Here is a 14,602-nt window from a genome sequence, read left to right on the forward strand (position 1 = left end):
TCTCGATCTGAATGACCAGTGTGGAAGTTAGTCTGATGAAGCATAGCTAGTGCAGTGCTCACAGCATTTAATGTGTCATTTCATTTTACGTAAAATGCAAAAATAATTGGGGAAAAAGGAGAAGTCCACAGTATATTTACATAGGGATCAGTTAATGGGTAGGAAAGTGCTAATGGGCACAAGGGGTTCTTTTTCAGATTAGTGAACTGTGACCAATGGAGTTCCACAGGGATTAATGTTGGGACCTCAGCTGTTTACAATATATGTTAATGACTTGGAAGTACGTGACAAAATTTGCAGATGACACAAAGGCAGAAAGACAGGTTGCAACAGGGATATAAGCAGTTTAGATTCTGAGAGATGTACAGTGCAGAAACAGGCCCTTTGGTATGAAGGATATTGTGAAACATGAAAGGGTTCAGAAAAGACTTACAAGGATGTTGCCAAGGTTGGAATGTTTGAGCTAATAGGGAGATGTTGAATAGGCTGGGGCTATTTTCCCTGGAACATTTGAGGCTGAGGCTTGTAGAGGTTTATAAAATCATGAGGGACATAGATTGGGTGAAAAGCCAAGGTCTTATACCCAGGGGAGGAAGGTCCAAAACTATACGGCATAGGTTTCGGGTGAGAGGGGAAAGATTTAAAAGTGACCGTGGGGCAACTTTTTCACACAGATGCATGTATAGAATGAGCTGCCAGAAGTGGTGGTGGAGTCTAGTACAAGACTTAAATGGCATTTTGATCTGTACATTTAGCAGGGAAACCAGAATTGATTGGTTAGGCCATTTTTGGAACATTGCAATGTCCTGTACAGTCACATCATGACCTCCCAAACCCTATACTTGATGAGCTGACTAATAAAAGCCAGCATACCAATTGCTGCCTTCTCTATCCTGTCTATTTGTGATTTAACTTTCAATGAACTATGAACCTGCACCCCAAGGTCTTTCTGTTTGACAACTTTCCCCGGAGCTTACATTAAGTGAATAAGTCCTGTCTACCTGATTTATTTTACAAAACATGCAGCACCTCCTACTTATATAAATGAAACTCCATTTGCACATCTGATCAAGCTCCCTTTGTACTCCAAAGTACTCCCTTTGCTGTCCACTACACCACCAATTTTGGTATCTTCTGCAAACTTCCTAACCATACTTCCTATATTCATATCCAAATCACTTTTTATATAAATGACAAAAAGCAGTGGGCCCAGCACTGATCTTTGCAGCACACTGCTGGTATGAAAAGCAAACTTCTACCACCACCCTCTGCCTTGTGCCTTTGTGTCAATTTTGTATCCAAATGGCTAGAGCTCCCTGTGATCTAACCTTGCTAGCCAGTCTACAATGCAGAATCTTGTCAAATGCCTTGAAGTCCATATAGACAACATCCACTGCTCTGCTTTCATTAATCATCTTTGTCACTACTTCAAAAAACTAAATCAAGTTAGTCAGACATTATTTCCCATGCACAAAGCCACATTGACTATCCCTAACCAGTCATAGAGATTTTCAGCATGGAAACAGACCCTTCGGTCCAACCCGTCCACGCCGACCAGATGTCCCAACCCAATCTAGTCCCACCTGATAGCACACGGCCCATATCCCTCCAAACCCTTCCTATTCATATACCCATCCAAATGCCTCTTAAATGTTGCAATTGTACCAGCCTCCACCACATCCTCTGGCAGCTCATTCCATACACGTACCACCTCTATGTGAAAAAGTTGCCCCTTAGGTCTCTCTTATATCTTTCCCCTCTCACCCTTAAACCTATGCCCTCTAGTTCTGGACTCCCCAACCCCAGGGAAAAGGCTTTGTCTGTTTAACCTATCCATGTCCCTCATAATTTTGTAAACCTCTATAAGGTTACCCCTCCGACACTCCAGGCAAAACTGTTCCTCAGAATCCCAACCACCTACCCATCGTTGATGTCAGGGTCACCAGTCTATTTCTTTGACTTCTTACCCCCTTTCTTAAATAATGGCACCATGTTATCCAACCTTCAGTCTTCTGGCAACGCACTTGTCGCTGTTGACAATATAAATATTTCAGCAAGGGGCGCAGCAATCACTTCCCTAGCTTCCCACAAAGTTCTGGGATATAACTGATCAGGTCCGTAATTCACCTGTTGTTTTAAGATGTCTAGCACCATTGTCTTTGTAATATGGACACTTGCAGTATTTTGCTATTTATTTCTCCAAGTTCTGTAGCTTCCATACCCTTGTCCACATAAATATTGATGTGGACAAATATTCATTTAGTCTCTTGCCTGTCTCATGTGGTCCTGCACATAGGTGGCCTTGTTGATCTTTAAGGGGCCCTGTTTTCTCCCTAGTTCTTTTAACCTTAATGTATTTGTAGAATCTCTTTGGATTCCCCTTAACCCTATTTGCCAAAACGATCTCATGTCCCTGTTTTGCTCTCCTGATATTCCTGTTGAGTATACACCTATTGCCCTTGTACTCTGAAAGATTCGTTCGATCTCAGCTGTCTATGCATGATAGGTGCCATCTCCTTTTTCTTGACCAGAGCCTCAATTTCTCTAGTCATTCACAATTCCCTACAACTTCCAGCCTTGCCCTTCATATCAGCAAGAACATGCTGTCTCTGAACTTTGATTATTCCATTTTTTGCCCATCCCTTTTTACCTGCGAATAGCTGCCACCAACCAATTTTTTTGAAAGTTCTTGCCTAATACTGTCAAAATTGGCCTTCATCAAATTTAGAACTTTAGATCATGTGTATCCTTTTACATAACTCTTTTAAAACTAATAGAATTATGATGACTGCCCCCAAAGTGCTCCCCCTTTGTCACCTGAGTCACTTGTCCAGCCTTCTTTCCCAAGAGAAGGTAAAGTTTTGCTCCTTCTCTAGTGGCTTACATCCACACACTGAGTCAGAAAATTTTCTTCTGTGCACTTAACAAATTCCTCTCCAATCAAACCCTCAACATTATAACAGTCCCAGTCTATGTCTGGAAAATTAAAATCCCCTACCATTACAACACTCATATTCTTACAAAAATGAGATCTCCTTACAAATTTGCTTCTCAATTTCCCATTGACTATTGCAGGGTCTATAGTACAATTCAATTAAGGTGATCATCCCTTTCTTATTTCTCAGTTCCACCCAAATAACTTCACTGGGTGCACTCCCTGGAATATCCTCCCTAGGTACAGCTGTAATGTTATCCCGAATCAAAAGTGTCACTTCCCCTTCTATCAATGAGTACAATGTGCCAGAATGTGAAGTTTTCCATTCTGGAAGGGAGAACAAAAGGACAATATTCAAGTAGAGATAAACTGCAGAATGAAGTGACACAAAGGGCCTTGAGAGTACTTGTGCATAAAACACAAAAGTAGCTTGAAAGTGCAACAGGTAATCAAGAAGGCTAAGGAATCTTGGCCCTTATTTCAAAGAGATTGGAGTTTGAGTAGAGAAGTCTTAATGAATGAGGTGCTGGTGAGATCACATCTGGAGTATTGAGAGCAATTTTGATTCCGTTATTTGAGGAATGATATCATTTGATTGGAGACAATTTAATGTAGGTTCACGAGGATGATCCCTGGTCTGGAGGGAATGTCTTATGTACAAAGGTTAAACAGGTTGGGAATCTACTCTCTGGAGTTTAGAAGAATAAGGTGATCTCATTGAAATGTATAGAATTCTTAAGAAGTTCGACAGAATAAATGCTAAGAGTTTTTCCCCCCTCATGGGAGAATCAAGGACCAGAGGGCATTGTCTCAGAATTAAAGGCATGAATTTAAGAAAGAGATGAATTTCTTGAGGGTAAGGGTCTTTCGAACTCCTTGCCCCACAGAGCTGTGGAGTTGAAGTCCTTATTTATATTCAAGACTGAGATTGATTCATGATAGTAGAGGAATCGAGCACATGGGGAAAGGGCAGGAAAATAGATGTGAGGAGTGTCTGATCAGCCATGATCCTATTGAATTGTGCAACAGGCTTAAGGGGCTGAATAACATTCCTATTTCTTATGCAAGTGGCAGATATATACTTTGAGATCTCTGCAGCATATGACACTTGTTTTGTGGAATACAGCAAGATAATTGAGACTTTATGACATCCTCATAATGTATTCAAAATTAATATTTGGAAGTGAAGCTGGTCTGAAGTGTGGCAGAACTGGTGTCTATTCTGTAAATTCTCATAATTTTCAGAAGCCAACATGTATTTAATTATTTTAAGAAATACCGAATGCTATTTTGAAAGGTTATCATCTTCCACCAAAACACACACAACATGGTTACAAAGCTTGTCTGTCTGTCTGTCACCTAAATAGTTGTGATGTGTAGATTCATGATAAAAGGATTCTTGTCATTGGATGATTGCAGCAAGGTTATTTCAGTTTCTTTAAATGAGCAAGAAATTAATTCAATTTTTGATCAGCCTTGAGACAGTTCTTTTAACTATGAAGTTGGAGTACATTTGTACACGTGGAAAAGAGTTGATGTTAGCTTTGCAGGCTGCTCAACAAGCCCTATTGTAGATTCAGTGTACAAGTAATAGACTCATTTAATCAGGAATTTATATCTCTCTGCATTTTAGACCATATCTCTCTCCCTCATAATTAACTGGATTTTGATTCTATCTTTGCATTTCCTAATAACAATGGGTTTCACTTAAAGGCTGTGACATGCACATTAATTGAGGAACGCTACTTCATAAGGCTAAAGCATTCTCTGTTAATGCATTTTTTTTTCTTGTCAGTTTCCTTATTTCTTTCTGAAGACAGTGACACTTGGTAAGATAAGACTGTATTTAACAAGCTTTTTGACTGCTTGGTAAGGGAAGAAAGATGCAAAGTATATTGGCCACATCAAGTCCTGTTTTTGCCCCAACATGTATGCATGTGGCATTTTCAGCAGAGATGGCAAGATGTTAATCAGAAGTCATCCTGGCTACTTTGGTCCTTCTGGACAAAACAAGAAAAACAATTACAATTGTCACATTCCTCATGTTACGTATATTAACTTGGCACCTGCTTTTAGTCAAAACAGGATCTTTTGAGTCTGTATGACTAATAACTCTCTGGATGAATTCATTTCATTGAAAGAGACTTGTATATTAATGGGCATAATTTTTAAAAGGAATAAGGGCTTTTGCCTGAAACGTCGATTTCGAAGCTCTTTGGATGCTGCCTGAACTGCTGTGCTCTTCCAGCACCACTAATCCAGAATCTGGTTTCCAGCATCTGCAGTCATTGTTTTTACCTCGATAATTTTTAAAAGTTTCAAGTGTTAAAAGTTAAGATGTAGTAACTTTCACTTTTAGATTTAGTATGTTGGGAGGGAAGAAATAAATGTCAAATTGTAGTGTAGGTTTGCCTGGGTGTAATAGAAATTCAGTAATTGTTTTTGTTGTATCCCTTCAGGATGTAGAGTTGCTTATGCTCCCTGCATGAGCAAGGGTAAGATACACATGTAATCTTCTTTAATCATTTTTGTCATGTTTCTTATTCTGGTTCAAGTTCCACCAAAAAGAAAAAATCAAATAAGAATTGACAAAAAAAAGAGAATTTTGTATTAACTGCGATGTAACCACTAGAACTTAAATCACAATATTACATTCTTAAAAATGACTAAATGCAGTGGTGGAATTATTTTAGAAATTTTCTGTGTGTCTGAGTTTTGAATGAGTTTGCATTAATTCTTTTGCCCAACAGCAGCTAGTGTGGTCAGTAGTAACAACAGTTCAAGTACAGAGTCCATCCCTGTTCAGTGCACGGAAACAAACCCCGAAATGTCTGCAGAAGCTTCTGTGAATGCTACATCGGCCAAAACTAGGTATGTCTACTGTTCGTGAGGATAGAGTCGGACTAGATTGGAACAAGAATGTGACAATTCTAGAAGTTTTGTTTTAATCACTCCAGTTCTGAGTCCCTGCCTGAAGATAGTTACTGGTGTTGGAATATGATTTTGCAGTTAACACTACAGCACCTCTTAGCTTAGATATCCTATCTCTCAGCTTGAACTATAGCTGCTTACTTTAGCTAGCTACAGGGTTCTAGGCTGTGTCTGCATACGGGCTGTGAACCAAACCATGGTTCTTCTCAGCATGGGCCAGTTATGTGCTGGTTAAAGTTTAATCTAATGCAGTTATTGAATGAATGGATTAGGTTTCAAACTTACCTTTCCTTGGTGTGCTTCATATTTATATTCTAGTTCCTCCATTGTTCCTGGTGTATTTTATGAAAAGAAAATTTTAAAAACTTTACACATGAAAATCTAAAGGATAAAGAAGTGGAGTAACCTAATCTCAGATTTGAGGATTTTCATAAAATGACTGCCATGAAGGATAGTATTAGGGAAGATGTTAACTTAATTCTGATAATCCAGAGGTCCAGACTAATGCGTTGGAAATGCTTTGAAATTTCAATGGCAATTGCCATTACTATCATTGTCATTAAAGATCCATCTGCTTCAGCAATGATCTTAAAGGAATGAAATCTCATTCTCACGTGACCTGGTGTCCTTACAAGCAACTCAAGATCCACAGTAATGTGGTTGACACTTAATTGCTCTCTAAAGTGGCTTAGCAAGCTGATGTGTTCAAGGACCATTGGGGCCTTGCCAGTGACGTCCATATTCCAGGAGTAAAAGAAAAGCTCGTTACTTATGATCTATAAATGTTAATATATAATTTACTTACTCTTTAACTTTTTTTTTTACAAAAAATGCCATACTTCTCTTCTAGCACTCCAGTAACACAGCAGATGACTGCAATGAGCATCTCTCAAGATGAATCAAGCACTGAAACTGAGGGTGCTCTAAAAGCTGAAGTTGTCACAGGACCAGGTTGGTTTATGTCCTCCAAGATAGGTGCTAGGCAATTCTATCAGTATGAAGACTGAATTATGGAAAGAATAAATGACAAATATTGAAAAGCATGAATAAATACGGGTGGTTATACTTTGATTTCTTAAATACTGATTGATAGTTTTTTTTATGGGAAAGGTTCAGTACGTAGGGAAGTAATCTAATTTGGTTATGGTGTTCAAACCAATGTAATTTAATCATAATCAGTATTTTAACTCAACTTCCCACTTTGGTTCCATTTCACTTACTAGCCTTTGGTTAACAAAAAACTTAGTAATTCAGTTTTTCTAATTTCCAATTGAATTTAGAGAAAGCATGTTCCGTATTTTCTCTCCTCTGTAAAAGGGTACACCTTGACATCACTCCCAAGGGCCCTAAATCTTATTTCAAGTTCATACCCCCTTATTTTTAACATCTTGACGAGAGTTTCTCTCTATCAACTTCTTTGATCCTCTTAAACATCTAAATTATATCACCTGTTAATCTTCTGTGTTCAAGACAAGAAAAATGCAGTCTGAGGTATTTCCTTGAAATTTAACCCTTTAGTGCTGGTATTATTCTAGTAAGCAATGGTTTATTTTTAGATCTTTCAGCAGCTAAAGCTAATTTTTTTTGTAGATTATTCTGGAAGTGTGCACTTCATACTGCTGGACCTTTTTTCTGCAAATGCATTGCTGATTAATGGGACTAAACTTTGCACACTGAGCTTCCTGAGCACACCAATTTTTCTGAATTACAAAAGTATGCAAGTTAAAGGAGTTTTTTAAAGAACTAAATTGTGAAAATAAAATAGTTGTCAGAACCTGTATTTAATTTACTCTCGTGAATCTCTTCTAATTATTTTGCAAGCATTCATCACTGAAATAAACCTATTCTATTGGATGTTGTATTTCCAGTTCCTGTGAATGTGGAACCTGCAGAAAGTTCCACAGAAGGAGAGGACAAGGTTCTAGAAAAGTCAAAACCCAAAAAGAATAGATGCTTCACCTGCAGGAAGAAGGTTGGATTAACTGGTAAGGATAATGCCTTTTTGAAGTTATGTAGGAGTTACTGAAGATACATACACTCTAAATATAGGTGCAAAATGGATTTTTGTACAGAAAAAGGCTGAGACTCTTCACCAAGCTTTTTAACCTGTAGAAGATCTGTAGTTGCCTTTGCTTCCTCAGGCATCACAATTAGGGAGTAGAGTGTGGTGTGCTGGAAAAGCACAGCAGGTCAGGAAGAATCTGATGAGCAGGAAAATCGACATTTCGGGCAAAAGCCCTTCATCAGGAATGAGGCTAGGAGCCTCTGGGATGGAGAGATAAAATAGGGATACCATTAAGTTAACGTGCAGCTGTGTTCCAGCATTGCATTGGAGTATTTTCTGTATCAGTATTCAGAGAACAAAAAGATAATGCTGGCAAATGGAACCAGATTAATTTAGGGCATCAGGCCTCAACATAGGACTCACCAGCTTCCAAATCTCCCCACCCCCTCGTTTTATCCCAGGTTTAGCCCCTATCTCCGTCCTGCCCCTGACCTGACCTAACCTGTCCATCTTCCTTCCCACCTATCAACTCCACCCTTCCCACTGACCAATCTCAATCACCCACCTGCATCCACCTATTGTCATTCCACCTACTTTTCCCCAGTCCTGATAGGTTGACTCCCCAGCTCCTTTGCTGCTTGCCAAGCTGTGCTTTTTCCAGCTCCACACTTTATTGACTCTGACTTTCCATCATCTGCAGTCCTCACTATTTGAGTTAGAATATCTGGTCGGCATGGAAGAATTAAGCCAAAGGATCTGTTTCCATGCCGTACAGCCCTGACTGAGTCCATTTGAAATTTTCATACAAAATGTCTCCTTACAAAATTTTTCATTCTGTGAAAATGAGTTGTTATATCTGTGTATAATCCTTCTCCGGCTACATTTACAGAAATTAATTGAATACACTCACACCCGGACTTGTTTCTCCCCTATTTTTGGTTGCACCCTCTTTGAACCTAAATCAGGTGGAGTTAAAATACCTTTCCAGCTGCTAGTGGCATTTGAATTTGAGTAATAAATCTGGAATATTAAAGCAGTCTGTCATTGTGACCAAGAAACGATTGTCGATTGTTATGGACCAGGTCAGACCCCCTCAAACATTTCAAGAAAGTAGCCTCGACTCTAACTTTGCTAGTTGTGTTAAGCAGGTGTAATGTGGATATTCCAGGAGAAATGCAGTTGGTCAAAACAATTTATTTACAAGCTTACCGAATGAAACGACAAACAAGAGAACAGAATACCAAATAACGTAACCTATCTGAAAACCCAACAGACCGTCCCAACTTAGTGGTTCAAAACCAAATACTTGCAACAATCCCCATAAACACCCCTTGGCACAAAAGGTAAAATCAAACTCTGGGTTTTACAGAAGAATTGTCAGAGAGAAGATCAGCATAGACATGCTTCTCTTGGGTCCAACAGCTTCTCAACAGTGCTTCTTGCTAACTAAATCAAACCAGAGAAAAGCTGAGCTGAGAGAACTGGCCACTCCCCTTTCATTGTCCGTCTATTACCTGAAAGTCTGTTTCCTGAGGCAGTATCTGTTAGCTATAATCAAACTGGCCCTAAAGCTCTTCAACTTACTCTTTTCAGAGTCTGTCTTTTATGACTTCTCTGGGGAAAAAACCCCAAGGATGACCACTTTGGAGGAGTGGCTTCGCCACATGATTAAAAACAAAACGTATCTGGTTCATTGCCCTTTTGTGAAAGGAAATCTGCCACCCTTATCTAGTCTGACCTTAAGTGAATCTAGAACCACAGCAAAGCAATTGAGCTGAGCAAGCCACGCAGTACAAGGGCAATTAGGGATGGCCAGCAAATGCATGCTCGCCTTGTTAGTGATTTCCCCTATCCCATGAAAGAATGAATAGGTCCTTTTTGGCCTATAAATTTGTTTGTTACAGACCTGCCTTTAAGTAAATATTTTCTTAATAGCCGTTGCTGAAATACTTTCATTGCAAGCCTCTGATATAGCTCAAATTTAATCCAAGCCTTCCATGAAACATAATTAAATATCTTTACATATTAGACACATTGGGTAACTAGTCGAAAAAAGTGTGGCACTGGAAAAGCACAGCAGGGTCAGGTAGCATCCGAGGAACGGGAGAATAGAAGTTTTGGGTGCAAGCCCAAATATTGGCTGCCTGACCTCCTGTGTTTTTCCAGCGCCATACATTTCAACTCTGATCTCCAGCATCTGCAGTTGTCACCTTCTCCTAGATATTGGGCATCTTTTTTAAAAAAAGCAATTTTAGTTGAGTACGTTGATAATACTGGAACATTTTCCCCAGTGTAAGATATTTCCAACATGAGTAGAGGAATAACGTTTGCATTTTTTTCAGCTTTTTCTCTCTGGGTGAGTCATGTTTAGTAATGGTTCATAAGATAAGAAATTGTATGTATTTATTTATACTTCTCACTGTGCAAAGTGTCTGCTCTAAAACATTAAGAATACTATAAACCAGAATCACATGTACTTAATGGGCCTCTATAAGCCTTGCAGCCAAAATGCCTGACTTTAATAGACAACTAAAAGTGTGATATTCAACATTGATCTACAAGTACAATGGAGATAGTACTGAATTCATGAAATCAGTACTTTTTAGTGATTTCAAGGACCCTGAAGGATTGAGAGAATTCTAGGTTCAATTGAGCTTTCAAAGAAAATGAAAAAGTGTTTGTAAATAGCATTCAGGGCTGATTATTTGGATAAAAATGGTGTGCAGGTACATGAGGAAAAGGCAGGAGATTGACAGGCAGTCATAGAAGGTGCACACCATTCTTTTCTCATAAAACAATCTGCTATCCTAAGGAAGAACCATTGTTTGTCCATAGATCAACAACTTCAAAATAAATATTTCACAAACAAGTTTGCAATTTTGGAGAAGATTGAAACTTACAACCTGAATCACAGACCAAGTGTTCATTGACATGGAGTCATAATCATACAGCATTGAAACAGGCTCTTCAGTCCAACCTGTCCATGCCAACCATGTTTCCAAACTAAACTGTCCCACCTGATGAATGTGTATTTTACGTGTTTATATATTTGAAATAAATCTCTCCCATGCTTGCTAACAGGGTCTAGGAGCACGTCAAATACACAAATATTATTGTAACACTTTAAAGTTCAATATCTACCTGAGAAATTTCAAATCTTGACATTTTTCTTTTTTTTTCCACTCATTCCCACCCCTGTCATTTCCCTGACCAGTAAGCTCAACTGCTACCACTAGCTTTTCAGTTCAGATCTACAAGCTACAAATCATAGTTTTCAACTCATTTCTATAGCAAGTGGATTTTTTTGTATCCCACCTCCATTGCCAGGTAATAGTATGTATTGTTAAACTGTGGACCAAGCTGAGCTTTATTTTTGAAAACTGACCCTATATTTGTCCCAACAGGATTTGATTGTCGTTGTGGAAATCTTTTCTGTGGACTTCATCGCTACTCTGATAAACACAACTGTCCTTATGATTACAAGGCCGAAGCAGCAGAGAAGATCAGGAAAGAGAATCCCATTGTGGTTGCTGAAAAAATTCAGAAATTATGAACTGCTATATTGTAGCAAGACATTCTGTGGGAAAATCCAACATGGTATCTTGAAGAGCCCGGCTTAAGACAAAACCTGTTTTTGTGCAAACAACTAGGCGTAAGGTTGGCAGATGGTTTAGTCAATGGCTTTCTGCTGATGGAAATTTGCTCTGTGGTACAATGAAGAAAACTATATTATCAACAATAGAAACTTAACCAGCAAAGGAACAAGGTGAACCGTACCATGTGAGCATTCCTTTTTCAGCAGTGGCCTTTTGACTGTGCCTTCTGTCTTAATAATCTACTGAGATCAAGTCTGCAGGGAACCAGGCCAGTGTACCCATTTATGTGCCTGTAGGTACTTATGCCCCTTTACAGAAACTTGAGTAATGACCTCATTGGCATACTCCTTTTTTTTAATGAGCTGTGAACTTGTTCTGTGTGTTTGATCTAGGTGATATGTACCTCTTTCCCCTCAGGTAATTGTCGATATATTGCACGCATTTGGAGTTGTGCAATACGCTTGAGAATGAATGATGGTCTTAAAAGCTGCCATGGTACACAAGAGATGATACTGAAATCAATCTAGTAAACTGATTTCATTTACCTCTGTTAATTTTAAAAGCTAAAAATAGCAAATATCATACACTACCCTGTGTATCATGGCTGCTTTTAGTTCAAATAAAGGTGCATTCACATAGGTAAGTATAGAAATGCTATTCATAACACAATTTCTAAAAAGGTATTTTTTTATGGGTATTTAGGGCAGCAGGAAGTTAGCCAAAGGGGTCATTACCCAGACAAGTCAGAGGGACAGTATCTCTTTTTGGTTAGTTTGCTGTGTCCTGGGTTTACTGTGATGGATTATATCAACACAACACAACCTACCTTTTTAATATGTGGAAATCGCCACACCATGGCTTTAAAATGACAGGAAAAAATATTCAGGCCTGAAAATCACACTCTTTCAGTATTATTGAAATGGCCTTTACTGAATTTTGAATGAATAACATTGGTTCTATCAGAGCCAGATTTATTTTAAATTGAGCCAAAATCAGAGCAAGAAAAAGTGATTCTGTCTCTAATGAGATGTGACACTGGTTCGGGTGTGGTCCGGTTCACTGCACACTTCAAGCTGAGCTACGTGCAAATAAATTGCAGTGTTGCAGTCTTTTACCAGTTTTTTTTTCTTTTAGTAGCTATTTCAGCTTTGATAGTTATTCACTTTATAACAATGTACAGTTTAAACTTGTAAATGGGTAAGGGATATGGTGGAAGACATATTGATGACTGAGTGCTTTGGGTGCTAGTTGTGTGCTTTTACCCTCCATTATTTTCTTCCTTTCTCCTTTTAATGAAAGTATGATATAAATGATAATATATTGTAGTTTGCTTGGAGTGTTTTCAGTTATGTTAGTTTAGCTCTGGATTTCTGAAGTTTTGACCACATGTTGTGCACATGCTCCAATTGTAGCCTTTCACTGTATCTTGCACCAAACCAAGAGACTAATCTGTTAGCGTTTTATCAGCTGTTGCTTGCTCATCTTGGTACATGCAAATTATGGGGGAAATCTAATTGAAATGCTGACCCATCCTCCAACGTTGTGTATCAAAATCTGATCTCTTGTAATCCCATTGAGAATGATTTGTCATGTTCGTTGTTTGCCTAAAAGGGAAATACATTCTTGTGAAGTGGCCATAATTGTTATAATTCAAGGAATCATGATGGTTAGCAGGGTATCCTAGAGGTCCAAGCAACCCAGAGTTCATAGTGTGGCCAGAACCTCTTAGACAAAATGGATGGTCACATTGGTAAGTGTATCGATATCTTTTCATCCAAATTAGGATTATGAGGCAATTGAATAGAATATACTTCTGTTTTAAGCTGCACAAGATCCATGTTATAGCAAACTGAAAAGATTTTTGTGGTTTGATCAGATTCCCTCCTTCACAAGTCTGGCGACTAACTTAAATTTTATTGAATTGAATGCATAAAATGACTTTACATTTTATTGGCCTTTCTATGCTGGATTCTCAATGCATAATGGAAGAAATCTAAATCTGCTGTATTCGAATACACCAGCAATATCAAATAGGTGAAACACTTAATTTTTGGAAATAAACTATAGCTCCTATGCAATTGAAATATGTACTCCAATCAAAATGACTTATTTTAAACTGCCAAATGCAACCAATAAAAAGCAGCTTCTTACAAAGTTGGTTAATGTTAAATGTATTTACAGTATTGTCGGAACGCATTAAATCACATCAGTATTGCACCTCCCCTTTTCCAAACTGCAACTTTTCAGTCTCAAGGAATTGCTGTAAAATATCACTGCATATATCCCAATTTAGGTTCTGGTGATCTGTAAACTTGAAAGGATCACCTTGGATATCAGTTTCTTTGTCAGTCTTTATTTGGTCCAGTTTCAGATTTGTCTCCAGAAATCCTAAGATGCTTCTACAGAACTTTGTATCCTGAATTTAGTGATGCACATTTCTGGCTGGAATGGGGTTAAATGTGTTTTAAAAGCAACCCCAGTGCACTACTGTTGACATTTTAGTACTGGTGCACCTTGCAATAGGGTCATACTTGTATTGAGAATTACATACAAGTATGTTGTACCTCCATATTTTAAAAATGCATCCAGCATTTGTAAACTAATTATGAAGATGTAATATTTTGCAAAAGAATATTCATTTTTTGGGATGGTGACAGTATCAAACCAAGCCAACGCTACAGAAAATTAAAGAATACAAACCAACCACCATATTTTATGAAAAGTTTTTTTAAATCTGTGAATTTGCTTTAATATGAGGTTGTCTATCTTGAAATAGTCTTTGTACAAGCTTTAAAAGAAGATTAAACTAGTTTTCTTTGTACTGTATAATTTATAAATTGAGCCCACTTATTTTTAGGTATTTCCTGTACATCGTGATTGTGAACAGAAGTAATAGACACTTATTAATCACATTGAGTATTCTGTTTTTCTTATACTGTTTTTTTTCATTTCCAATATCTAATTGGACTTATTGTTATCAAGCAACTTCGTAATCTGTGTCCTCTCTGAACTTCAGAAGATGTTGACCATCCACAAAATGAATGTTGCATATGCAAACAAGATTAGTTTTGAAAAGAATCTTAGCTGATCAAAGTACCAGTCAGTTAATTCACAATACTTGTTTAATTGTGGCAC

At 38.1% G+C, this 14,602-nt stretch overlaps 1 protein-coding gene across 2 annotated transcripts in view; it reads left to right on the top strand.

Annotated features, from left to right (window-relative positions):
- zgc:77486 (uncharacterized protein LOC405808 homolog) overlaps positions 1-14,293 on the top strand; it is a 31,349-nt gene extending 17,056 nt beyond the window's left edge. For both annotated transcript variants that reach the window (XM_043721214.1, XM_043721215.1), the window contains exons 3-6: positions 5,686-5,806; positions 6,717-6,817; positions 7,735-7,851; positions 11,276-14,293. In XM_043721214.1, coding sequence (XP_043577149.1) covers positions 5,686-5,806; positions 6,717-6,817; positions 7,735-7,851; positions 11,276-11,424 — 488 coding nt within the window. In that variant the 3' untranslated portion in view covers positions 11,425-14,293. The remainder of the gene's footprint in view (positions 1-5,685; positions 5,807-6,716; positions 6,818-7,734; positions 7,852-11,275) is intronic.
- The last annotated feature ends 309 nt before the right edge of the window (positions 14,294-14,602 follow it).

This window comes from Chiloscyllium plagiosum, chromosome 31 (assembly GCF_004010195.1).
Source record: "Chiloscyllium plagiosum isolate BGI_BamShark_2017 chromosome 31, ASM401019v2, whole genome shotgun sequence".
NCBI lineage: Eukaryota > Metazoa > Chordata > Chondrichthyes > Orectolobiformes > Hemiscylliidae > Chiloscyllium > Chiloscyllium plagiosum.